At 47.2% G+C, this 27,425-nt stretch overlaps 9 protein-coding genes across 9 annotated transcripts; 4 read left to right on the top strand and 5 right to left on the bottom strand.

Moving 5' to 3' along the window:
- Nucleotides 1-84: 84 nt before the first annotated feature.
- SAMD00019534_047990 (hypothetical protein) lies at nt 85-981 on the bottom strand (the record flags this gene model as incomplete). The annotated part of the gene is made up of 3 exons (XM_012900289.1): nt 85-303; nt 365-518; nt 587-981. Coding segments are annotated over 3 exons (768 nt in total), but the record flags the coding sequence as incomplete, so codon positions are not given.
- Nucleotides 982-2,553: 1,572 nt separating this feature from the next.
- On the top strand, nt 2,554-8,799 carry SAMD00019534_047980 (hypothetical protein; the record flags this gene model as incomplete). The annotated part of the gene is made up of 3 exons (XM_012900288.1): nt 2,554-3,602; nt 3,663-3,822; nt 3,892-8,799. The coding sequence occupies 3 exons, from the start codon at nt 2,554-2,556 to the stop codon at nt 8,797-8,799; spliced, it is 6,117 nt and encodes a 2,038-aa protein (XP_012755742.1).
- Nucleotides 8,800-8,950: 151 nt separating this feature from the next.
- SAMD00019534_047970 (hypothetical protein) lies at nt 8,951-10,235 on the bottom strand (the record flags this gene model as incomplete). Its single annotated transcript, XM_012900287.1, has 3 exons — nt 8,951-9,358; nt 9,433-9,898; nt 9,982-10,235. 3 exons carry the CDS (start codon nt 10,233-10,235, stop codon nt 8,951-8,953), a joined length of 1,128 nt encoding a protein of 375 aa, XP_012755741.1.
- A 415-nt stretch (nt 10,236-10,650) lies between these two features.
- On the top strand, nt 10,651-11,043 carry SAMD00019534_047960 (hypothetical protein; the record flags this gene model as incomplete). Its single annotated transcript, XM_012900286.1, has 3 exons — nt 10,651-10,672; nt 10,754-10,808; nt 10,956-11,043. Coding segments are annotated over 3 exons (165 nt in total), but the record flags the coding sequence as incomplete, so codon positions are not given.
- A 463-nt stretch (nt 11,044-11,506) lies between these two features.
- SAMD00019534_047950 (hypothetical protein) lies at nt 11,507-12,166 on the bottom strand (the record flags this gene model as incomplete). The annotated part of the gene is made up of 1 exon (XM_012900285.1): nt 11,507-12,166. The coding sequence occupies one exon, from the start codon at nt 12,164-12,166 to the stop codon at nt 11,507-11,509; it is 660 nt and encodes a 219-aa protein (XP_012755739.1).
- Nucleotides 12,167-13,341: 1,175 nt separating this feature from the next.
- Nucleotides 13,342-15,012, bottom strand: SAMD00019534_047940 (hypothetical protein; the record flags this gene model as incomplete). Its single annotated transcript, XM_012900284.1, has 1 exon — nt 13,342-15,012. The coding sequence occupies one exon, from the start codon at nt 15,010-15,012 to the stop codon at nt 13,342-13,344; it is 1,671 nt and encodes a 556-aa protein (XP_012755738.1).
- Nucleotides 15,013-16,253: 1,241 nt separating this feature from the next.
- SAMD00019534_047930 (hypothetical protein) lies at nt 16,254-18,435 on the top strand (the record flags this gene model as incomplete). Its single annotated transcript, XM_012900283.1, has 6 exons — nt 16,254-16,401; nt 16,482-16,736; nt 16,822-17,747; nt 17,813-17,929; nt 18,015-18,112; nt 18,183-18,435. 6 exons carry the CDS (start codon nt 16,254-16,256, stop codon nt 18,433-18,435), a joined length of 1,797 nt encoding a protein of 598 aa, XP_012755737.1.
- Nucleotides 18,436-19,038: 603 nt separating this feature from the next.
- Nucleotides 19,039-19,887, bottom strand: SAMD00019534_047920 (hypothetical protein; the record flags this gene model as incomplete). The annotated part of the gene is made up of 3 exons (XM_012900282.1): nt 19,039-19,417; nt 19,496-19,577; nt 19,713-19,887. Coding segments are annotated over 3 exons (636 nt in total), but the record flags the coding sequence as incomplete, so codon positions are not given.
- Nucleotides 19,888-20,812: 925 nt separating this feature from the next.
- SAMD00019534_047910 (hypothetical protein) lies at nt 20,813-27,364 on the top strand (the record flags this gene model as incomplete). The annotated part of the gene is made up of 4 exons (XM_012900281.1): nt 20,813-21,586; nt 21,663-23,280; nt 23,351-27,256; nt 27,324-27,364. The coding sequence occupies 4 exons, from the start codon at nt 20,813-20,815 to the stop codon at nt 27,362-27,364; spliced, it is 6,339 nt and encodes a 2,112-aa protein (XP_012755735.1).
- Between the last annotated feature and the right edge of the window lie 61 nt (nt 27,365-27,425).

Here is a 27,425-nt window from a genome sequence, read left to right as displayed (position 1 = left end):
AAGGGGGGGGGGGGGGGGATGGAGTGATGTGAGTGAGAGAGCGTGTGAGTGATGATCCATCGCATCCCGGTCAATAAATATATTTACAGGACATAATGATAGTCGTTTCCAGAAATCACTGTTCAATGTTCGGACATCAACTGCTCTCTCGTATACACTACAGGTCACTGACATCAGTGATCGATACAGTTTTGAGTTTGGAAAAGGTTGTATCAATGATTTGTACGCCGCGGCGGTTGTAATATCCGATGGGGAACTATCAAATATCTGTCCTTTGATCAATGGTATAAGTGGTGCGTATCTCTATATTGTTGTTGAGATAGTTAGGAGATGAGTTAGGTTAAGGTTAGGAGCTCCCATTTACCTTCTCATTGAGTAATAACTCGTAGAAGTAACTTAGTAGAGTCGCATTGCCAGAGAACACTTGAATGATTATATATCGTGGAACATTGGCCATCTCTTCCAGGAGGAAGTTGGCCATGTTATGTGCTAGAATACGCATCTTTGATGGAAGGAAGCTAGTGTTTGATTGAATGATTGATGAGTTTGTGTCCAAGAATAGCTCAAACTTGAACCAAACACATACTGTCCAGTTGATAATGGAATGAGTGATAGAGTACAGAAGCCATTCTCTCTGTAGATTTTGGTGTAGCGCTCGAGTAGATGTGCCTTGGCATTAATCCATCCTATCAGTATTGCTAATGGATGCACCTTTAGACCAAACTTTGGTATAGGATGCACAGGCATCACAATCTTCCATTGACAATTTGTTGCTCCAAGTGGAGTGCATACTGTTGTTGTTATCGCTTTTGCTGTTGTTGTCGCTTTCGCTGTTGTTGTCGCTTTTGTTAACTTTGATGAAGTTGCAGTTGTTGTAGTTGCAGATGAAGTTGATGTAGTTCTATTATTTGTCTTTGAAGCATTGTTGTTGTTGGAATTTGTCTGTGTCTTTGTCTTCAATGTATTCATTGATAAGGATGATTATTATTATGGTATCAGAGTTATATATATATGTGATCATTAGTTCATTCAATCAAATAAATGTGGTGGTCACCAAAGAGGGGTGTGATCAAACGAGGGTAGTGTAAACGAGGGTAGTGTAAGCGAGGGTAGGGTAAACGAGTTGTTTTTTGGAATAAAGCAAAGTTCACTTGTCGAGTCGACAACTTTATGGACATAGTTGGAAGGTGCTACGTGACACATCCTATTTAGCTCCGTCATCAAAGGAAGGAAGGAAGGAAGGAAGAATGGATATAGTATATAGCCAATCCAACCAACGAGTTTCGTACTTATAAGTTAAAGAGAGATATAAAATCGACAATACTATAGATTGACATCGGGAAACGATAGCGGTATTCAAATATTCGTCGATTGGAACATCAACAGCTTCAAAGATATCGTGTCCAAAGTATTTAGGAGGTAAGATAATTCGTCCACATCCCTCTCCCATCACTCATTCAGTCAATCAATCAATCTGATTGATCTATGTTTATCATGAATGAATTCATAATAGATGTGACACGGTTCACATTCTTAGACACACTGATCAATATACGATGTCCTGTATCTCATCTTCAATCAATCAATCACCCCTTTGTGATGTCACATTGTCCTAAGATCATAACCACAACGACTCGAACCAGCCCATCACTCATTCATCTCACCTAAGTAATACAAAGTCATCGTGTTCGTAGGAAGGTTGTCACCGGTATGTTGGAAAATGGACATTTGGCGTTGGAGTTGGCGTTGGCGTTAACATTGACATCATTATTGGCTATGGGCTTGTCCATATGTCTTAAACATTTCCCCAAAGTTGATTGATTGATTGATTGATTGATGGATTGTTATTATGATTATTATTGTAAATGTATATAATATCGTTGAGCAACCAACATCAACAACATCACATCACATCATATCACTATCACTATCATTCTCACATTGTCCAATCATTGAACCTAACCAATCAACTTCACTTTAATGTGTACACTTTCCACACCTTTCAATCATAATCGAATGACTTGACTGATTGAGTATCCCGTATCCAGTCGCGTGTGTTGTGTCACAACCTTCTATGACATAACCACGAACCCTTACCCTAACCCTGACCTCGCACCACACCACACCACTTCATTCATTCACTATCACTCATTCTATCAATCATTCATTCATTCATTCATTATCATGAACCTATGTATACGATACATCATCATACATATACTACCTCTACAACACACATATACCATCACACTCACTCACTCACAAGTGTGTAGTTAGTAGTAGTAGCGTGGCCGTCACACACTCATGATCCCTCTCCTCGGCTTGGCTTCCTTCCTATCTCTTACACTCGCTGTCACTTTAAATAGACACAAAGTTAGGTGCTTCAGAAAGATAGATAGAGAGATTAGATAGTTAAGGAAAAGAGATAAAGAGACAAGCCTTGTCTTATTATCAATCATACAATCAATCAATCAATCAATCACATCATCATCACCAATCAAACTACCTCAACAAGAAACAATGAGAGGTAGATTCTTTAATATATTACTTGGCATGTTTGCAGTGTCCTTGTTGATGGTGTATCAGTATACATCGCTGACAAGGAACTCGGCTGTACGTATAGACAATGATGCCACGGCTCAACAATCAAACAAACAATATAACAATGCATGGTCCAGTGTGGACAAGTCCATAAAGATGTTGGCCCCAGACATCATGCCATCGAGGATTGGCAAGGGCGTGCGCCACATGGCCGACTCACCAGCAGAGCCCCAAAGACGTACGATTGTCGTCAACCCCAACATGACGCTCTCGTCGCTGCCGTTCAAAGTGATCTCCATCCTGCCGTCGGCCGAGGACCCCACCACGCCCTACGAGCTGTCTGGCGGCAACTCGCCCATCACCGTCATCTTCAATCGTCCAGTCATTGCCATTGGCACTGAGGACCTCGATCACCAGGACGTCAGCAGCTTCTTCAAACTGCGCTGTAACTCTGCGGTGCCAGTGGACGGCCGCTACCGTTGGGTGACCACCTCCATCGCCCGTTTCGACGTCAATGGCGCATGGCCAACCGATCTCAATTGTACATTTACGGTGGACCCTGCTGCCAAGACATATGACGGTGCATCATTGTCTGAGACCCCGACCCCCGTGCTCTACACCACGCCACAGTTGACGATGAGCATCTACACGGTCACCTCGGAGAAGTCTGACCAATTGACCAACAACACCTGGAATCCATTCACCAATGCCTTGCAACAGAATGGCTCATCGTACAATGGCAACTACCCAGAGGTACCACCCGACGGCATTGTCTACGTCACACTGAGCTACGACTTCCAGCTGGCTGCCGTTCGCACCAGTCTCAAGGCCATCCGTGTGTCTGATGGAGCTACCATTCGCTTCAACTTTGTCAACTGCAATCAATCTGGCATCAATACTGCCAGAGTATTCTGCATTTCCTTTGAGGACCAACTTGGTGTTGGAGAAGAATACTCCCTCATTCTTGCTGAGGATGCCAAGGTACATCCCAACGCTGGACCAACCTCTGCACCACTCTCAGTTGGTGTATACGGTCTCTTCCCATTCGTATTCCCCTTCCGGTAAGTCATCCTTTCATCTCTGTCTACCTCACATCAATGCTAACATCATCAATCAAACAGTGTATCATATCCAATTTCAGAGAACACTCAACTACTCCTACTTCGCCATGGCATCCTGGACATTGCATCAACAGATGTTGCCACATTGTTGAAGGAATCAATCTGCTTCACTCCAAGTCTGAACTTTACCCTCATCATCAAGGACATCACATCAATCCAAGTATGTACAATGAGACAGTCTCATCATCAATTCGGCCAAACACTAACACTCGCACGCAAACAACCAAAGATTGACGCATTGTTTGAAGCTGGAAAGAATTATACAATCAAAATCAATCCAGTTAAGACAATACTGGATGGATGGAGTCTGCCTCTGCTCAAGCATTCGGCTGACTTCCAGATGAGAGATGGACAGGCCTACGCGGCAGGACTCTCGCAGCAACCTCAGATATTCTCGCCATCTGACAACATCACTCAAACATACACGATCAATCAGAACAAGATGATCTCTTACGCATCTCTCGATTGTGCCAGTTCACCATACTCTGTTGCTGGATACCCCGTTACCAAGTCCAACATTATTGCCGCACTCACCAGCCTTGCCACTGGCAGACCCACTGCCGAGCTTGGTGATTCACTGGAGAACATCACATTGACTCAAGTACAGGACAACCAGCCCAAGGTCACATCACTCAATGCTAAGCGTCTCTGGCAATCCAGTGGCGTATTCCTAGAGTCACGCACATCCTACATTGACTACCAATGCCGCCCATACAACCAGAACCAACTCATTCAGGAGTCTGACGTCAGTGTTGCAGTACTGGCATACGGCCGCGACAACGCAATCGTCTGGGTGACCAACACAACAAACAACGCCAATGTCGAAGGCGCCACCGTCTACTTCTATGGTCGCCAGAACGACTCGATCGTTCTCAAGGGCAAGGCCAAGACCAGCGACAGCGGCATCGTGTCCATCCCCAAGAACTCCTTGCTCAATGCCATCGTCGTTGAATACGGTCCCAGCAACAGACTGTTCATCCATCAGATCAATCTCGAGTACGCCTACAATGCCGATGAGCAGCCAAAGTACCAGTTGTTCACGGACCGCGGCATCTACAAGCCTGGCGACGTCGTGTTGCTCAAGGGATACATCAAGCACACAAAGGCCCAACAGATGACCCACACGGTCACCGTCTACTGGCAGACCGAGGACTATGACCAAGTCACTATGAACATCACATTGGATCCAGTGTTCAACTCATTCGACACTAACTTCACTGTGCCAATCAACAACAAGCCTGGCCACACCTCACTCCTTGTCTCATCGCTCAACCCCAATGGCGACATCGTCTCATCCTCCTCGGCAGACTTTATTGTTGGCGACCCTAGACTACCAAGTGGCGTTGTCACACTCGCTTCCAATCAAACATTCATCGAGTATGGCGACTCAATGACACTCTCAATCAATGTCAAGACCACCAACTACCTTGGCACCGTGCAGAATGGACAGAATGTAACACTGCAGTACAAGTGGGCCAGCAACTTCTTTGACGATGTATACAAGGATGCCAGTGGACACATCAATGTGATCACCGACCAGCATGGAGAGGCTACAGCCGTCATCACACTGAGTGGCCAGACCTACCAATATGGTGACCGCATTGATGTCATTGCCTCCTACTTGGACCCCTCCCGCTCATTCATTCAATCGGAAACATTCACCCGATTCATCACCAATGGCGAATACCAGTTCAAGTTCAGCCTTGCTCAGTTTACCAATGCCCCAAGGGTCGTGCCCGGATCACCCCAAGGCATCTTTGTCGAGCTTTACCACATCCCAACAATGACCACTGTCAACGGCGTCACCGTGTCCCTCATGCTCACCCAGTGGGAGACTGCCTTTGCCAAGCGCACTGTTGCTACCACCGTCTCGACAGACGACACCCACAAGTACTTCTGCACCTTCACCACCAACTCTGAGTATATTGCGCCGCCATGCCACTTCACAATTGACGATCTTGATCCTCATGTCATTGTTGCCCACGCCAAGGATCCAAAGAACAACAGCATCTCCAACACATTCGAGGTCAACTATGATCCAGAGTTCTGGGCGCAGAACCCCTACAAGCTGTCCGAGTCTCTCAATCTCTACCCCGATCGCAACTACTATGACGATGCACATCTGCCCACGATCACCTATTGGAATCCATTCGCATCGGGCGAGGTACTGGCCTACTGGGGTTGTGACAAGTACACCAGCATGATGCGCATGACCGTACCATATGGTGTCAACACTGTCAGCCTCCTCTCTCTACCCAAGGCATGCCGTCAATCCGGACTCTTCTTCTCGATGGCAGTGCTTGGCAAGCAAGAGGGCTTTGACATCCCCGCTGGCGTTCCCGTGTCCTCCAACAACAGGAACACAGCACGTGGCCTCACTGGCACCAAGAATCTAAGCATCAGACAGCCTCCAACCATCAATGTTACCATCGCTCTCGACAACCCTGTTGTCACTCCAGGCTCCTCAACCAACATCACAATCAAGGTCACCAACTCTGCCGGCCAGCCACTCACTGGACAAGCCGAGGCATGTGTGTTTGTTGTGGACAAGCGTGTCCTTGACTTGGTCCCACATCCATTGGACAATGGCGATGAGTTCAGAACCTACACGCCCTGGTCAATGATCACTGGTGAGACATCGCGCAATGGTATCGTCGACAACTACATCATTCAGTTCAAGACCATGCTCAGAAGACTGACCTTCAACAGATGGCTATATGGCTCATGGTATGACATTGATCAGACTGACGAGGTCTTCTTCAAGGGCCACTACAACTGGCTCACCGAGTCGGCCAACATGTTGGCACGCAATCACCGATGGGCATTCAATGACGATATTGCATTCGACAGTCCATTGGCTGCCGCTGCCCCGCCAATGGCCGAAATGGATGGTGGATCTGCATTCCGAGGCATGGAGAAGGGAGGTGGTGGTGGCGCGCCAAGCAACGGTGTATCAGTGCGCAGCAACTTCCAGACCACTCCTCTCTTTGTTGCCAAGGCCCCAGTCAAGAATGGACAGGCAGTCGTGACCCTCGACTTGCCAGACGATTTGACTACCTTTGAGATCCGTACAATCATCGTCACAAAGGACATTGAGATAGCCACCACCGAGGCGTCGATCATCAGTCGAAGAGACGTCAACATCCTGCCCATCCAGCCAAGATTCGCAAGGATTGGTGACAAGTTTGAGTGCGGTGTGTCAGTTGTCGCGATCAACCCCATCTCCAACATCACCGTCACAATCAACATTGAACAACCAACTCTCATGCTACTCTCCTCAAGCAACTCGTCGACAATCAGCATCCAACAGGGAACGACCAGCAACGTAGTGTTCTCGCTCGAGGCTCTCAGCAAGGGACCCGCTCAAATGACCTTCTTCCTCAAGAGCTCCTCTGGAGCCAACCTCGACGCAGTCCGAGTGGAGTTTGACATATTGGGCAGACAGGCCCCCATCTACCTTGGCACAAGCATGGCCATCACAGCTAACTCTAGTCAGCCACCAGAGGGCATCAAGCTGCCCGCCGCCGAACCTGGCACTGGAACTTTGGATGTTGTCGTTGGAGTTGGCCGTTACCCATCTGTCGAGGCCAACAGTATCCAGATCATGGCCGCTGGCGCAGGCATCCTGCCATCTTCCTCCGACCTCCTTTCACAACAGGCTGTCTTTGGCGCTCTAATATCATATGGCTTCAACCAGACCCTTATCAATCAGGCCAACGCTACACTCAGACAACTGGACGAGAAGCTGAAGCCATACCTTGGACCAGACAGTATCAACAGCTATCCGCATCTGACCTACCAGGACAGCTACTACCCTACACTGTACGCTATCGTCCTGAACCGTCTGATGAACGTCACCAAACTCCAGGGATGGACCATCTCTCCCTCGATCGATATGTGGCGCCAGTACATTGACCAGCAACTCAACAGACGTGTGGAGGACGCTCATCAACACAACTACACTGTCGACAAGGAGGGCATTGCCTACGCATCCCTTGGTCTTGGCTACAACTGGGAGCCAACCTCACCAGACCTGGCACAATATGGCTGGAAGGCCCTGTCTGCCAACATCACAGACAATTGTGGACTGCGATGTCAGACCTACTTTGTGCTATCGTCGTTGTACAACTCTGCCGCTGGATCCCCGCCCCCAGCCTTTGTCAATTCAGTCATCAAGAACATTGAAAACAACATCAGAGTACAGGGTCGCACTGCCTATGTCACCTACGATGCCTATAGCAAGTCGGCTGACATTGAGGCCTCTGCCTATGCCGCTCTCGCCTTTATAGAGGTTGGCCATGAGACACCCCTGCTCGAGAAGATTGTCAACTTTGTTGCCACTGGTGGTATCCAACCAAACATCGTCTATGACTACATTTGGAGCATCTCAAGGGAGCAAAGGACCCTCTTAACCGTCATCCTCACCAACTACGACAGAGTCAAGAAGAGCACACGTCCAAACCTCACTCTCACAGTGTTCAAGGATACCCCATCACTTGAGATCATGTCTGCCACATTCGACACGAACCATGCAACTAGTGTGTCCAACTCTGTCGACTTTAGTCTCTTGGGCAACAACGAAGGCCAGATCATGTTCAAGGCCGTCGGCAGCGGAGAAGTCTCAGCCGCCGTTGGAATCACCTACGTACCTGCAACACTCCCCACCAGTCCAATCTACCATGGATTCTTTGTGCAAAAGGTGATCAAGCCACTCGGCTCCAACACTTCAGTGTCAATGTCGCAGCTCAACAACACATTCAATGTCGGACAGTTGGTTGAGGTGATCATCACCATCACCACCCCAGATGACATTGGCAATGTTATCATTGAGGACGGAGCATCCGCTGGTATTGAACCACTTGACAACAATGTTTACAACCTTGGCTCGGACAACAACAACAACCCAGTGCCATACTACTTGCGATTCTGGTACAGGCCATTCCCAACCCAGGAGACCTACAAGACCGAGGTGATCTTCCGTGGAAACAACATCCGTGCCGGTTGTTACACCGTTTCCTACAAGGCCATCGCCACTACCAAGGGTACCTTTACACTTCCACCAACCAAGGTCTACGCTCGTGACCAACCAGAGGTGTTTGGATTGTCTGCTGGCAGCGTGTACTCAATCCAAGCCTAAACAACTCTTGTAATAAAGTATAACCAACAACAACACTTGTATATAATATAGCACGACCCTCCACATCCTGTTGCAGTTGTGCATCCAGGTCGTGGCATCGCTAAGTGTTTACTACTTGTGATGATGATTGATGATGTGAATGATGGACACTCTAGAGAGTCTCCTTGAGAACCCATGATCCGTTCTTATCTTGAGCGAATAGGGCTGGCGTGTGAATCTCACCCTTGGCCTTGCGCTCAGCTGCAAGCTTCCTTTGGTGCTCCTCAACTTTAGACTTCTCGCGGGACAGAACTCTTGAGGGTTGGTTGGTCTTGACTGCATCGAGTAAACCCTTCCATGCGAAGGTCCAGTCGGTAGGCAGCAGCTTCTCTGGTGCAACATCCTCCATCACACCCTTGGCTCCCTTTAGACTCTCGAGATTGAAGAATGGCTTGCTGTCCTCCTTCTTATATGTTGTTATGGACAACTCCTTGTCCCATGATCCCTTGATCTTTTGTAACTTCTCCTTGCCATTGTACACTGTTGCATCAATCAAATTGTACTGGCCATAGAACATTGGCTACATTGAGTGGAGTGTATGAATGAGTATGAATGAGGCGGGCTGCCTTTCCCTGATCCTTTGACACAACTTACCTTGGCATGGAATGTGCACTTGGTGCGATATTTCGAGTTGGAACAGGTGATGATACTGTCGCCAATGTACTCGCAAAAGCCACGGAAGATACGCACAGCAAGTATTGGCTGTGTAACGGTGTAGACCTCGTTAAACTTATCTAGACGAACCTCCATGTTGCCATCGATGGTCAACTTAACGTATGTTCCCATGAAGTTTAGTCTCATGGGTGCGTAGAAGGTGGCAGAGATACCAGCCTTCTTGTCAAAGGCTGTGCTGGAACAGATGGGTGGGTGATGAGAGAGTTGCTCCGAGATTGACTCAACGACGTAGTTCTTCTCGGGGAACTTGATATCGTACTGGCATGTCTCACCCAGTACCGGGTTCAATGGCTTCTTGGTGAGATCATCCGGCAAGTATCCAGTGGACAAGGCAAACTTGAACACTTGGAGCATACGATCTTGAGCGCTCTCCATGTCGTTACAACTTTAGTTTGGTGCGCAGTTGTTGTAAGTGTTAGTGTTTGTGGATGTGGATGATAAGTGTGATGGATAGATGGATGAACCTACACTGTGAGCAGATCAAAGTGGAGGAAGGCCTCGGGATAGAAGACAAGTGATGACTTGGCTTGGATATGTGCACCACTGATGTTCATTGTGTTCATGTCTCCACCAATCTTTATGTTCTTGATCAAAGTGGACACAAGTGATGGTTCATCCTCAACATCAGTAGTGGCTGCCGGTGTCTCCATTTGTTTCTTGAACTCCTCAGGTATGCTCTCTCCAACATCCTCTTGATACTTTTTACTCGCTGACTTTGCCATTGATTGATTGAATGAATGAGTATAGATTGATTGATTGATTAATCGAGTCTATTTGCTGAATGAGTTGAAGGGACTTAAAATATTGTTGTTGTAACTGTAGAGTGACGTATCGCCAGAGTCATTGAATGACAATGATGAGATGAGACTGTGCATCATTCCCCAGGGAATGGTTTCGTGGTGATCAAGTTGGGCATGGGTACCTTTGCGTACTGTGTCTTGTCCCTCCCCTTTACCAAAAAAATCAACAGTGGTTGGAACCTCGCTATTCGCATCATATCAAGTCATTATGATTGTTAGGTCAACACTATTTTGGTTAACAGGTTATTCGGTTGATCGATTAATATTGATATTATCTCTTCAATCTCAATGTTCGTGGTTATTATAACATGTACAGCCCATTAACAAGTACATTTGACTTGTCATTCCAAAGAACATAGGTACGATTGTTAGGTGCATTTGTAGAGGTATGTTGGTTCTTTTCCTAACACAAGTTCCTTTGATTGTCTTACGGTATCTAGGTGGTTGGACTTTTACGGTCGAAGTTATAAACAAGGTTCCTTATCAAGTGACAAGGTAGGTAGTATGTTCCTTTTTTGATTGATTCCATTCATTGTTGTTTATTTGTTTGATTGTTTATGATAACAACACATATATTTGTTATTATGTATTTATGTATTACTCACATGGAAGAATAACAATGAATTAATGAGAGTGATGAAGGTACCTTGCTTTTGTATTGTTAGTTAACATCCCACATTCTACACACCATTGTGTAAAGTTGGTGAACAGATCCACCCACAACTTCCTTTAAAGGTAATCAATTTGATTGGACTACTCAACAACAACAACAACTACAACAACACAACATAAAATAAACAGAGTATTGTAATTGTAAAAGAATGAGATAGAAAGAGATAATTATTTGTTGGGACAGTTGTTTGTGGATTGTTATCGTAGATATCATAAAGTTATCTACGTCGAGAGAAGAATGTATTTATTACGACATGACGTCGTTGGTTGGGATGATTGGTTGGGAACAACAACCTTTGTTGTTCGCACTCTACATGTTCCAGAATGAATGAAGGTATAATGAAGAAAAAAAAGAAAGAAAAGGAATCAACCAAATATGATTGATTGAATGATTGGACGGTCGGATGGGACGGATGGATAGTGATTGATTGACTACCGCGCCAGTTGGCGGTGGTGTATGTATAAATGTATGTATTGGTTGTGGTGTTGGTGACATTCGACGATAAGTCTGATCAGCACGTTTAGTTGGAAACGGCCATCATACCATCGAGGAAGCCCCAGAGAAGCTTGGCAGCCTCCTCAGCACCCTGCTCGGCGACCTTTCTGTCCTCCTCAGAGAGCTTGTCAATGAGGGCGGCACACTCCTCAGAGTGCCACTCGTCGGCGGTGATGTGCTCGACGAAGAACTTGAGGGCACGCTCGTTGTTGATACCGTAGAACTTCTCAAGACCGTCGATCTTGGACTTGGCAACCTCTGGGACCTGTCTCTCGTAGGCGTACAGAGCACCGAGACCCTTGGCGTAGGACTCGTTGCAGAGATCGTAGTAGCCGTCGACGAGGGCCTTGGTCTTTGGCAGCAGCTCGGAGGACTTGACAGCCTCACGGGTGTTTCCGAGTCCCTCGGCAAAACGCATCCAGAGCTCTGGGTGGTTCTCCTCTCCGCTCTCCTCCTCGGTCAAGTTGCCGAGCAGCACCTGTCTGGACTTGATGTCGTCACACTTGGAGTGGATGGTGCTGATGTATCTTGGGAAGGCGTCGACGTGGTGGTAGTACTGGCCGGCGTAGACCTTGAGGGTCTCGAGGGTGAGCTCGCCGTGGCTCCACTTCTTGTAGAAGTCGTGAGTCAACAGGTGGTAGTTGTCCAGCTTGGCGTCGAGTTGCTTAATTTGCTCGGAAGACATTTCTCTGTATTTATTATATATGTATGTAGTAGAAAGTAAAGAAAGTATTAAAGAAAGAGATAAATAAATAAAGTTATTATTATTTGTTTGGGTTAATGTTTGGTGAATCAAACAAATGATTGGTTCTTCCAGTAAATAGTCGACTACCGACAGACGGTCATTGCCATTGTCAGTGAGTGAGGTGCAGTAACTCGTTCGTATATGCCATACCTTGTTGATCATTCATACATCCACTCACTCACTCAAACACACAACGACGCCTCAATCGGGATTTATAATTATCCAACCATACACACACTCATACCCTCACATGAATGCATTCATTCATCGGAGGTGTATGGAGGACGATTGTTTACACCATCATCATAATTACACACTACTGACTGTATGGTGGATCTCTCATAAGGATGGCCTTGACTTCCAAAATGGCAAGTGATTGTGCTTCCACCACTTTGGTGGTATCGGGGTGGTAGCCCACTGACACTCACACATATTCTCCCCACTAAAGTGTAAAATCACACTACTAACCCCGATAAACATCACTCGTTTTTGCATCCGGTTCCCATGGCCTTCGGTTATCAAGAGCCATCAATGACTCACAGCCAACAGGGTCATACATACTTATATACACACAGACATAGATAGATATAAAGGATAGATAGAATGGTGTGATATTATCTTTAAACTTTATAAACCATTCATTCAAATCACAATGTTAATGTGACGATTGTTGTGTTGTGTTCCCAATTGGCATCATTGTGGTTACCAACCAAGAGTTCCAGATAATAATAATTTATAATAGATCATCCTTGCTTTATCGAGCGGACAACCATCATACTTGTGTAGGGGCATGACATTGTAACGAATATAAACTTGGTGATTGATTGATGACTGATCATAAGGTGTAATTATGGAGTAATCAATGAGTCTGAACACATCATGGTTGTTGTATGCGAGGGTTTTGTGTGAGGGTTTGCAAACTTGGTTGGGTTGGGGTGAGGGCGAGGGCGAGGGTAAGGGTTAGGGCGAGGGTAGGATAAGAGACAAAGACAGAGATAGGATATATTGTTGATCGACAACTACAACTACAACCAACTATAAACACAATCACAACGACTAGCTGTGTGTGTTTAATAGATGGGTAGACTTTAATAGTATTGCTATATTTTAACTAACTACTTGTTGGGAGTCATGGAGGATGGGGTGATGGTGACCCATGGGAACTTCCACTCGTCTGGCATACCAACGTGGACGTAGGACCAGTTGTTGTCCTTCCAGTTGAAGGGTGGCTGCTGGTCGTGGGTGGGACCGGACTGGGCGGCGACCTGCATGGCGCGCACCATTGGCTGGTTGACGGCCTTGGAGTCGATGCCTCCAAAGGCGTCCTTGTTGAGGTATGGGTTGCCCGATGGGTTGGACTTGACCAAGTCGAAACGGCTGCTGATGGCATTGCCTGAGTTGCCGCCAGACAGGGTGTCGTGCTGCCAGTTGTTGTATCTCAGCTCGGCCTGGTACTGCTCGAATGTGTAGACGGTGTTGGCGTCGCGACGGAAGATCATGGCGCGGGGGTTGGCCGAGTAGGTGAAGAAGTTGCCGTAGGTGGAGGTGTGGTACATGGTCTCGTTGAAGCCCGAGATGTTGTAGATGTACTCAAAGTAGGGCACGTTGTAGCTGGGCCAGTAGCCGGTGCGCACAATGTTGGTGACGTCGTCAAACTCGACGTAGCCTGGGATCTGCTCCAAGATGTAGACCATGCCGTCCTTGGCGTCCTCGCCTGGCACGAAGCGGTTGTAGTCGACGATGATCCACTGGTTGTTGTAGGTACCACTGTTCTGGATGGCAAAGGTCGAGCACCAGGTGGCGCCAGATGTGGCCATACGATTGGCAATGATAACACGGATCCATGAGAGAACGGATGATGGGGTGACGGCAAGGTAGAGCTCGTTGTTCATGATGCCGTTGGTGGTCTCGATGACGACGAGGCCAGTGTCGAGCAGGTAAAAGTCATCGATGGACGACAGGGAAGCTGGGTACGAGCTGAACATGGTGGTCTTGGAGGCGGACTGGGTCTCGTCCGAGAAGGCAAAGGTGTAGATCTTGAACAGACGCACCATCTCGTAGAATGACGACCAGGTGGTGTGGCCGGCGTACAGCTCGGTAAGGTCGTCAGTGAGCTTGATCAAACTGGAGCAATGGCCAGTCTTGCGCATGAACTCCTCGACAGACTTGAGGGGTGGCATGGCAGACACGTCACCGCTGGTGTAGTTGAGTGCGGGTCCAAGGTCGATCATGTCGCCGTCCATGTTCATCAGCAGGATGTCAGACAGGGTGAGGGTCTGCGATGGCTCGATGTTGGCGTCTTGGTAGCCCTGGTGGAGGAAGTTGATCTGAGTCCAGACGAGGCCCACCTGCTGCCAGTATGGGTCCTGGGGGAAGGAGGCGATCTGCTGCACCATGTAGTCGTTGTTCTCGTTGACCCAAGTGAAGACGTTCTGGGGCACGGTCTTTTGGTACTCGTTGACAAACATGTTGTTCCAGTTCTGCCAGATCATGTCGGCCGAGAGGAAGCCCTCGATGTAGCCGGCGGCGGCGGCCTGCAGTGTGTCGTTGTATGCGCCGTTGGTCGAGATGGACAGGTAGCCCCAGCCGGTGGTCATCATCTCATTGCTAAAGATGGCCCAGGCGATGCCGTTGGTGCTGTTGCCCGTGAGCACAGTGAAGCGATTGTTCAAGTCCAACACGACTGAGTAGGTGGTCATTGGAATTGGGCCACCCTGGACGTTATTGGACATAACAACTGATGAGCTGATTATTGTCATCACAAAGGCCACAAAGGCCAATGTCATCATTGATGTATATCTCATTATAAATAAATTTGATTGATTATGTATTTGTATGATTGTGTTGAATGTGGAATGTTCCATCAACAACAACAAGGTACTACCTGATGTGGGAAGTGATCATTCCACTTTGCATTGTTGTTGTATTATTATTATTATTATCTTTGCAAAACAAACAAAAAAAGAAATCCCGAAAAAAAAATCAAATGATTGTGGGAGTGAAGGCCATGATTGGCCTCCCCATCCAAGGACTCAACAACACTCAAGCCCACTCTAACACACACACAATCACATGTGATTGACCCATCTGATACGTCAATCGACCTTCAGAACCTTCTTCCTCCCATTCTAAACATTCCAACTACTTTTCCAAAAAGATAAAGAATAAGCCCGGACACGACACTCGACAACAAAGAACAAGAAAGTGCTAGCGATCCTGAACTTGACACGAACTTGAAGATGAACTTGAATCATTCTTAACAAAGAATGGGCTGTTACTGTTTAAATTCAGATACTTTGATAATTAATCTGTTTAAAGAGAGATAATATTTGGTCGAACATTGGCACACGCATGGCTAAGGTCGCTCAGAACTATCATGATCATTTTTAAATTTATGATCATTATGGAGCCTTTATGTGATCACACGCATCTTGTGCAATCGATCAACATTTGGGTCCAAGACCTTGGACCACCAGACCCAGCTCTGTCTTGGAGTTCAAATACTCGCACAAATTATTACATGAGTTTATGGTGAGATTAAGGTTTAGTTAATGATTGATCAAAAGTGAGTGGTTTGATTGATTGTTTGACAGAATGATTGATTGAGTGTGTGTGAGTGTGTGTGATTGAGTGTGTGTTTACTTGTGTTATAACAATCAATCAATCAATCAATAGTGGACACTCACTCCCCCGAAAGTAATTGTCTTACATCATCAAACATCCACATCTAATCATTCAACAGATTTATTGGTTTTAATCAAAATAACACTTTGTTTGTTGTTGTTTGGCACACACTAACTCTAAAACACAGACACACGCGTCATTCAACCAATCATCCATCATCCATTCATATTCATTAATTCGCATACACACACTCTCTTTCTACTCAATTCATTCAATTCATTCATTCATTTCATTCTTTCATTCAATATATATATACAAATATATTAGTAGTATAAAGTGTAGAAGACTCAAGTACTTGAGTCCAATACTATATATATCTAGCAACGACATTTACTCTCAAAGGATGAATACTTCAACATCATCGACAGGCTCAGGTGGAGGCTCAGGCATCAACTCAAGTTCAAACAATGTCATGCTGACACCAACTAAGAAGAGTGCAATAACATCATCACTATCCAGTATCAATACAAACTCATCGGATTCAATCGAAGGTAGGTCATTGGGAATAGGGCATCACACAAACATCATGTCTAGACACATGCTAACAACGTAACAATCAACATACGAACAGTTGATTCATTCAACTTCCCTGCAAGTGAATGGGTTGCACGTGTGATGCATCAGCATCCAGATGTATTGGAACTACGAGAACGCATTCGTCCTATAAACAACGTAAAGTCATACTCAAGAAGCAGGACATGTGCCAAGACAGAGGCATCACATGTGATCACCGACGAAGTGTTGCTTAAGTTGATCATGCAATACCTCCACGAGGAGAACATGACAACATCACTCAAAAAGATACAGGAGGAGTGTAATATAAAGTGTAAGCATGACCATCTCAATCATTGGAACCATTCCAATCACTCACTCAATCACTCCAATCAATCAATCAATCAAACAAAACATAGTTGTACCAAACGAGATTGAGAATGAGGCATTACCAACATTATTACGCATTGGTATAAAGGATGCGAATAACTTGTTTGGACCATTGGAATCACCTTGGGAGATTGACCCCGAGGTAGAGGCGTATCACGCCTACGTCTCGGACCAGGACGGCGACAGCCACGAGGACGACAACAGGAATATATGGGAGGATGTCAATGATAACTCAAAGGTCAAGATGCTAAAGAATGCCGACAACAATACAGTGCAAGCTGCTACGCTTAACATGCTGATCTGGTGGCTGACAAACAACCCAAATGCCACCGACGCCAACGAGTTCAAGAAGATCTTCTTCCTGACCTATCCGTCGTTCACGACGGCCGAGACCATCATGAGCAAGGTGATCCAGATTTACAACGCGCCGTCGCGCGAGATCAGTGACAAGCTGCTCGTCGTCAACTTCTTCTGGTACTGGATCGAGCAGCACCCGCAGGACTTTAACGACAAGCTGCTGTCCATTCTCAACAACTTTATCGACAACCAGATGGGCAAGGACGGCCTGACCAGCTGGGCCAAGAAGCTCAGGACGTCGATTGCCAAGACCGAGAGCGGCCTGATCAAGAAGAAGGACAACTCGGGCCGCGAGCCACTCGAGCCCAAGGTGCCCAAGAACATCTTCTCGCCGACGCTCACCTTTGACGACATTGACGAGGAGGAGATAGCCAGACAGCTCTGTCTGATCGACTTCCAGATGTATGAAAACATCAAGTCGTCCGAGTTCCTGATCAAAGGTTGGACCAAGCCACAATTCAGATCAAAGGCCATCAACCTACTCACAATGATGAAGCGATTCAATGACTTTACAAAATGGGTAGCGTCCAGTCTACTCAACGAGCAACTGATCAAAGGCAAGTCCAAACTATTGGCCAAGTTCCTAAAGATATCAGAGGTATGTTATTGATCACACTCAATCAATCAATCGATCAATCACTCACTCACTCTCATTGGCAACAGCATCTAAGAGCAATGAACAACTTCCATTCATTGATGGCTATATATGGAGGCATTAACAATACGACAGTTTGGAGGACCAAGGCAGTTCGAAAGGATTTGAGTAAACAGCAACAAGAGGTTCGTATACTCCTTTGATCGATCGATTGATCAAGACCAAATATGGACATGATCACTAACTCAAACAACATCATCAACTCATCAGACATACTTGGAACTTGAGAAGTTATTCCATAGCGAGAACAATTACAAAGCATATCGTGTAGCATATAAGGATGGCAAGCCACATTGTATACCATTCCTGTAAGTTAAGTTATACCCGCGGGACAGACTAGTCCTCATCACTGACATGACACACGACAAACTATCACAGGGGCATTCATCTTAGAGACTTGGCATTTGTGGACGAAGGATCGGCTGATAAGATCGATCACATGATCAATTTGAACAAGCGAAGAATTATGTATAGAGTGATAACTAATACGATGAAGTATCAAACGGTCACTTATAACTTCCTCAAGGTTCATCAGATCGCATTGTTCTTGACCGATCTCAAGATAGACAACTTTGAGCCGGTCAAGAGTCTGGACCTTGGCTCACACGACACTGTTCTCCCAAGCAAGTGATCACAACTCGACAATCATTCATTCATTCCAAGATCCTCTCTCCATTATACAGTTCGCCACGATCATTGAATCGTATTCCAAATCATTCATTCCATGTACCATCCTCCTCCCTACCCTTTACCTCCTCCTTCCTTCTCGCCAACAACAGCATACTGCATGTGTAACGCTCCATCTTGACATTGTACAATAAACCATGGTCCATAAATATGTATTGAACTGGAGCTGAATGGTTTAGCTCTGCTGCTTAGTGCATCCATCCTGCGCCAGGTGTGTGTTCAGATCCAAAGTGTTGGAGAGGAATAGTGATGATCATGACATGACATGCCATGCCACGGTTGGCCAAGTGATTGGCTATTAAAATTAATCCTGATAGAATGATCTTGATTGTCTCAGGGGTCCTTCCTGCTCTTCCATGATTGATTGAATGAATGAATGAATGAAGTGTTGCTGCTGCTGCCAATCCATTTGATCAAATGCTCAAGCAAACATGCAAAAGAACAGGATCAACACTCCAAGTACAAAGAATATCCTTGACAGGAATATTGATTCAAACTCATTCTCTCTTTGTCCATTGCCATTGCCATTGCCATTTGTTTGATTATTCTACATTAATGAGTGAATGAATGAATGAGTGAATGAATAAGAGCGAAGGAGAGACCTCCAACTTACATAAAAGTGAAGACCAAATAGACCAGGGAAGAAACCAAAACCTGCAGAGAAGGACACGCCTCCAAGTTGAGTGTTCCATTGGTTGGTTCCAAATATATCTTGGAAGTATGGTGGAGCCCGTCCGTTAGCATTGGGTCGAGCCTGTTCAGGTCGTCCAGGTGGACGTTGTGGAATAGTTCTATTCTTTCGAGGATCTGTCTTATTACTACCTCGTCCATATATTGGTATCAGCTTCTCCTCTGTCACTGGTGCCTTGCACACTGGACATTGTTGACTTGGGTTATGTTGTAGCCATTGGAATATACATGACCAGCTGAGTATGTCGTTGTTGTGTCAGTCCTTGTCCTCATTCATTCATTCATTAAATCAATCATTGGTCATGTTAACATACCAGAATAGATGTCCACATTGAGTGACAACTGGTTCAGAGACATTATCAAAGCATATATTACATTCAAACATTCCATCATCACCTCCTGAGCCGCCTCCTCCTCCTGTTCCAGATGATGCTGAATGTGATTGTGTATCTTTCTGAACTTGTTGTTCAGGTTGTTGTTGTTGTTGTTGTTGTTGTTGTTGAGGATGTTGTTCATTGTCATCTGTTTCAATCATTGGTCTGTCTTGAGATGATGATGTAGATGATGACGATGACGACAATGATGTATCTGTAGTTGACGATGATGTAGATGTAGTACTTGTGCTTATTCTTCTCCTCAGTATTGGTTGATCAAGAATTGATGTATTGTCAACATCATCATTAAATGGTGTAGACATTATTTCTGTATATATATATATAATATATCTTTATCTTAGGATATTGTCAAACAAGAGAATGAAATTGAATGTGAAAGAATCTTCCAAAGATGGATTTAGTTTGTTTTTGTTTGGCAACAGACCTGCTAAACAGAGTCTTGGTGACTGGTCTTCAATGAGTCATCATTTAACTTAAGTTAATTTAGTAAGTTAAAGCAGGAGAAATGGTATAACTGGTTACGATCAATGGATATTGACAAACAAACTCAATTAGTGCTCTCTGACAATGACTCGATGTTAATCTTCAAAAGACGAGAAACTAGATGAATGTGTGTATGAGAGTGTGAGAGAGAGAGAAAGAGATTGGGATCGATCAATGAAAGAGAGCAGAGGCAGCCTTGCCTGCTGCTTGGTACTACATATAAATGTATACAGAGGACCACAACCACAGGTCACAGCCAATCAGAGTTCAAAGTATACACACTCTATCGATCAATCAATCACTAACTGCCCACACACCACACCACACACACACACACACACACACTACACATATAAACGATGGAAGTATAAGTATGTGTGTATGATGAAGTGTGATCAGTCAATCACACTATGGATAAATGGGATTAAAACACTTATGATGTTGATGATGTGATGATAAAGGTGAGGCATGCCACATGCCATGTGTTCTCCACATCCATTCCTCAATCAATCAATCAGCTGCCACCATCATCATCAACAACAACAATAACAAAACCTAACTTATACCATAGCAATAACAACAACATTCCTCCATTCAATCGTTCGTCAGGTTCTTTCTCCACTACAATTATACATTATTATTATTTGATGTAATCCAATCAAACAGTCAACATCAATCAATCAATCACATCCAATCTTTGCGGCAATTTCAAGTCCGTCCATCAACATCACCCCCACCAAACAATCAATCACGATGAATCCAAGCAGCCCATTCAGCTATGGAAATCCAACGTCAATCACCTCGACGCAACTTAGGCCAGGTACACCAACACCATCTTCCAAACCAATCATTGGTGGTGTAACAGGAGGAGGAGGTGGAGGAACGATCGACTCGGAAATATCAAAGCCCAACCCATTCACTGTCAAGTTGAAGCCTGTTGCCCGGGTTCCTTCGCCCACCCCTCTGTCGCCATCACTCTCATCAACATCCAATCAATCATCGCCCTCAATAAGACCAGTCAGTCCAGGCCTCGGACCAAGTCCAAGTCCAAGCCCAAGCCCAAGCCCAAGCCCAAGTCCAAACTCAAGTCAAAGTCCAAGCCACAGCAACAAGGACAATGTACATACACATACGCCAACAAACAATAGTTCTGCGCCACTAGTTGTAAGAACGTTTATCAAGAAGCCACCTGCTGCATCGATCACAGCTGGGGCACATTCATCATCACCAACATCATCTTCATCGCCTCAACTTTCATCAACATCTTCAACTCCACCTCGTCCTCAATCACCAAGTCTAAGTCAACCTCCAATACTGTCTGTCACATCGACCAACTCACCAAGCAGGCAATCACCAAACACTCACTTGTCACCAAGCAAGGCATCACCAATACTAAAGAGCGTGCCGATCAAGCCTGCCACAATCACACCACCTCAGCCACAATCACAGGCACATTCGCAGACACATTCACAGACACAGCAACAAACACGCCCACATACACCGACGCTACCACAGACTCAGACACAAGTACGACCACAAGCACAGACACAATCGCAACCACAGCGCCCACAGACACTTGCGCAGACACGCCCACAACCCACAGCCACAGCAACAGACACAGCCACAGACACAGCCACAGACCCAACTTCGACCACCTGGCAACTCGACACCTCCAAAGTCACCGGTAAAAAAGGAGTGGAAGCCTGTTAGTCCAATGGCACTGGCTCAACATACCGTGTTGCCAATTGATATGGTGACGACAGAGTCGTCGGAACTCGCAAAGAAGTTGACCAAGCAGTTGACATCAAGTATGAATGGCAAGGAGCCAGAGCGAGTGAGAGTACATACTGCACACAAGGGCGACAACATTGAGCTGACATTGCAACGAGGCGACATCATTCATGTGTTGGACAGACGCGACAAGACCCAATGCTATGGAAGCAATGGACTCAAGACAGGCACCTTCAATATGGCCAATTGCCAACCCATTTCTCCATTGTTGGCAACTCCACCGTCGAGCGCCGAGCTTGCGATTTGCATCGAGGACTACAAGGATGTCACGGGTGGCGGTGCCACAAGCATGGTGCGCGGCGATGTACTGGCCATCCTCGAGCGACGTGGCACTCCAACAATATCAAACTGCTATGGACGAGTGAAGCGCGGACTTGATGGCTGGGGCGATGCAGGCGAGTTCCCACCAAGGGTCGTGCGAGTACTGTCCGCTGAGGAGTTCCAACTGCACAGCGATGTGCTCGACGCGATTATGGAGAGTCGCGAACGCGCCAACGACCTGATATCGGCGCTGTTGCGCGAGTCAACAGAGTCCAGTTTGGCTGTTAGTGTCAGCGCGGGCGCAGGCAAGGACCATCGCCAGGCCAAGATCCGCGATCGTATCAATACCGTTCAGACCACGCGTGTAAATCTCCTGGCCGAGACCGAACCGACGCGCGCCAGCCAGCTACAGCACGACCTTCGTCGCCAGGTCGAAGGCCTTTACGCGCTCATGGACAATGAGTTCTTTGTGTGTGACGAACAGGGCAGGGTGCAGACCGATGACGCGTCATCAACAGTCTCGCCCATCACACTACTTCGCGAACACTACACATTGGCCGGCGAGAAGAAGACCATCAAGTTCGACCGCACGATATCCTCACGCGACAGCCAGGTGTTCTTTGAGGTGAGCACGAGCACTGGAAGGTCCAAGCTCTGGGAGTATGGCCAGCTGGTTGTGGACCTCAGGCTCACGCGATTCCTTGCCACGCTTGGCAGTGGCAGCAGAACACTCGAGCTCTACATCTCACTGCACAACTGGGTACAGCAACGAGCTGTTTCTGAGCAGATCGTGGTCAACATTGTAGATGGAGCCATTGTTCCATCGCCCAACCATCACAACAACAACGTCATCAGTGTGCTGTTCAAGAATATCGAGCCATTAGACGTATGCGAGGATACAATACTATTGATTCGTGCGATTAGACGTGGAACAATGAAGGACAACGTGGCAATTGGCAACAGCAACTTGGCGACAGGTGGCAACGGCAGTGGCAATGGTTATGAAATCAAGAAAGGATGCGCGGCAGACCTTCGCCGTCCATTCGCCCAAGCAGCCATAAAGATCGCCAGTCTAATCTCTGATGCGCAACCCGGAGTCTACAGCCACGAAGTCTCAGCCATGTTCTGGACATCATCGAACGACGCATCATTCGCAACATTATCCGAGCGTAAGTGTCCACTTGCTTACCGCCCGCAATGATTCCATCCCATCATTCATCACTAACCCCTTCCCACCAGTTATAACCAAACATAGTTGTGATGAGGACTTGAGGAAGGCTGGAGTGGAGCCAGTCCCCAAGAGCCAGGGCTCACAGTTGCAGACACAGGTAGCAGTGTCATTCTATGATCAGCCATTCAAGGCGGCAACAGAGCGATGGCCTGAACTAAACAAGTTGCCAAGGGCCGAGAAGCTCGAGCACAAGGCTGTGATCAATGAGCCTCGACATCAGATGTATTTGACGATCGACAGCGCCAAGCTGACACAGGGCAAGAAGTTCGAGGTGTCTGTGCGCATCAGGATGGACACGGGCGAGTTCCTGCCCTACTGCATGTCAATGGGCACCGCGTCACAGCTGCTGACGGACGCGCGGTCTGTCGTATGCTGCTACACCACCGCACCAGTGTGGCATGAGACCATTCACATGGATGTCTCTCCCGACAAGTTCATGTCGGCGCATCTCCTATTCACCATCCGCAGCGCATCGTCCAAGACCAGCAAGTCAGGAATTATAGCCTTTGCATTCCTGCCATTGGCGCAGGCCATTGGTCGTCGCGAGCAAGACCACAATGATGAGGACAACGAGCAGATAGCATTGGCCAATGGAGACTACACCCTCATACTCTACAAGACGTCCACGGACAACATTGATATCAAGTACATTGAGGACGACTTACCTTCAATCGCGCCAACCTCTGATAAGGACAACAAGGACAAGGACAAGTCGCCAGGTCGCGACAAGCCATCATTCACCGTGCGCAAGAATGAACATCTCAAGGTGCGCACACTGTTCCAAACGACACGCTTCGTCCAACATACAGCAGTGGCACAGATAATCAACTGGCGACAGCATGAGTCCGCGATCACCGACATCTTGGACAAGCAGTTTAGATTCGTGGACAGCGTGGCAATCATGCGACAGCTGACGCCCATCATCGACGCTCTGTTCCGCATCTACGACTCTAACACGGCGGGTTCGCTGTTCATCGTCGAGCCTATCGCGCTCACCGTGTACAACACCATCGTCTTCATCATCGCGCTGCTTACGGACGAACGCACCAGCCGGTTTGCGCAGTTCAAGCCTGTTCTGGACGCATACATCCAGACACAGTTTGCTGGCGCGATGGCGCACAAGCACATCCTGAATTGTCTGTGCTTCCACATGCAGGAGATATCGATCCGCGAGTCGGCCAAGATCGCCACCACGCTCAAGTCGCTTGACTACATGTTCCAGCTAATCGTTCGCTCTCGCTTGGTCTTTATGCAGACGGCCTCGCCGGCATTGCGCGCCGAGCACTCTGACGCACAGTGGCGCAACGATGTGTTAGAGTTCCTCGCGCTGTTCAACAACCTGATGGCCAACACTGCGCCCCAGCTCATTGTGATCCAGACCCTGGCCCTGCGCAACTTTGCCACGATGATGAAGGGACTCAGCCAGTTCTTTGACAAGGCGCAGCGCTGTCGCATACTCTGCCAGTTCATCGAGTCTGTGCACGTCAATGTACGCCAAGAGATACTAAACGCCAACAAACTGACCATCTTGTACCAGATGCTCACGGGTCCTCTGCCACTGGACGGCGACACCATCCCCCTGCTGCTACCACTACTTGTTGCAACGATTGAGCGACACTTGGCCGTCGAGCATCTCGAGGAAATGAAGATGTCAGTTCAGCTACTTTCACTGACGCTGGAGGCGCTCGAGCAAGTCACCGCGCCAGACGCCCGTCGCGAGTACCTGGCCCTCCTGGTTAGTCGCCTGCTTGGCAAGGCTGTCACAATGGCCGAGTCTGTGGTCACACTCTCATCCATCACCATGCCTGGCTTGCTCCAGAGCTATGACGTCGCGTTCCTCATCACATGCCTGCTCACCATGCTCAAACATGCACAGGCGCACAACATACTTGTTCCACAGCTCACACTGGCCACGCCTGGCGAGACGACGCGTGGACTAAAGCGTATACTCAAACTTTTGGATTCAATCACACTTGGCCGGATCTATCCAGAGCGCTGGCCCACAATGCATCTGTTCCAGGTTGGTGTGTCCCTGCGTCTGCTGGAAGACCTCACGCCCCTGCTCTACAAACATGCGCCACTTCAACAACAGCTCACAGACACAGGCATCTGGCACACATTCCTCACGCTCCAATTCAATCTGCTTGGCAGTCCTTTGTTGCGTGCAACTGACCACCGCATCAACCGCGTTGCCATCCATACCGCGTCGCAGGTAACGCGTGTCCGCCAAGGTTTGATACATGTGATACGCGACAACTGGTGCTACATGTCGTTCAATCAGATACACTATGTTCAGTTCATGGTGCCACTTGTGTTGCAGACTCTGTTGGCTATTCATTGCGAGGTGGATGAGATGGCACAGGACCTGTTCATATCGATGCTCAAGAATGAGTACTGCGATCGCAAGTCATTGAGGCGCGTTGAGACCAAGATGATTGAGGTGCTCGATCGCCTGGTGATTGCAGGCCAGACCGTGGACGAGAATATCTTCCGCCAGTTCCTAGGCCGCCGCATCGACGCGTACTTTAGCGCGGCCGATGCGCCAGGAGCCGTCCTGGACGGAGCATTCCGCTCAGATGGCCGAACATTCATCGCCAACATCACGCACCTGCTCGGCCTGATGTACGATTTCAGGACCCTGCCCAATGATCGCGCATTTGAAGAGGAGCGCACGATCGCCACTCTCAAAATGATGGAATACTTCAAGGATCGCAAGGACACATACGTCAAGTATCTTCAAGAGTTGCTCAGCCAGCATATCAAGAGTGGATATTACACCGAGGCTGGTCACGCCCTGATGTTGCACTCGGAACTATACCAATGGAGCGTAACGACCATCCTGCCAGCACTGGAACTCGAGTTGCCCGACAAGGAGTCGCACGTGACTCTCACCTTCCCGCAAGAGTCAGCGTCTGAGCGTAAAGTTCGCTTGATGCGTCAGGCCATAGTGTACCTGGACAAAGGACAAGCTTGGGAGATATGTCTGGCACTGATCAATGAGCTGAAGCGTCAGTTTGAGGAAACATTCAACTACAAGGCCTTGGCCGACGTCTTGTTCATCGAGGCCGAGTACTACGACAAGATACTGCACACGGACCGATTCTACAGCGAGTATTTCCGAGTGGGCTACTATGGCAAGAAGTTCCCGCCATCAATCCAAGGCAAGGAGTACCTGTACAAGGGCTATGAGCTCGAGAGACTTCCGGACTTTACAGCGCGCATCATGGCCAAGTTCCCCAATGCCGAATTGCTCAAGTCCACGGCGGAGCCATCACAAGACATTCTGGACTCCGATGCTCAGTACCTGTTGATCACGCCGGTCAACCCATCTTCACTCGAGGAAATGGAGAAGCGCGAACAAGACGTGATTGAGGGCACACCCATCAACTCGAGGAACTTCCTCAAGCGCAACCATGTCAAGGTGTTCTTGTATTCCAAGCCGTTCAGGCCCGAATCAACTATCACCATCAAGGGCGGCAATGAGTTTGCCGATCTCTGGATTCGCAATCATTTCCTGGTCACAGACTCTGCTTTCCCAACAATCCATCGTCGTGCCGAGATCATCAAGAAACACGAGGTCATCCTATCGCCTGTCGAAGTGGCAGTGCAGAGCGTGCAGCAAAAGACAGAGGACCTATGCGAGATGATAGTAAGGTATCAGAACAATGGTCAACTCAATCTTAATCCATTGGCCATGGCTTTGAATGGTATAATTGATGCGGCAGTCAATGGTGGAATCACGTTGTACAAAGAGGCATTCCTCAGTCCCAAATCAATCAAAACTGTTGACCAGGCTCATGCCAAGCAGCTCTCTGAATCAATCCGTCTACAAGTTGAAGCTCTTGATCGTGGTCTCCAAATACACTCTGTTCGCTGTTCCGATGAGCTTCGAGGACTTCATGAGAAGATGGAGAGTAAGTCATGAACCATTTGTCCCTAGAAATCTCATTCACTAACCTTGTCAATCACAAATTATTCCAGGCTTCTTCCTCAAACTCAAGGCTGATGTGTTGACACTCTAGGACTATTTCAATCACCCAATCAATCAATAAATCAATAAATCATTCTTGTATATAAACATTT

Source organism: Acytostelium subglobosum (assembly GCF_000787575.1).
Source record: "Acytostelium subglobosum LB1 DNA, scaffold: scaffold8, whole genome shotgun sequence".
NCBI classification, from domain to species: domain Eukaryota; phylum Evosea; class Eumycetozoa; order Acytosteliales; family Acytosteliaceae; genus Acytostelium; species Acytostelium subglobosum.
This window is presented reverse-complemented; position numbering and strand designations above follow the sequence as displayed.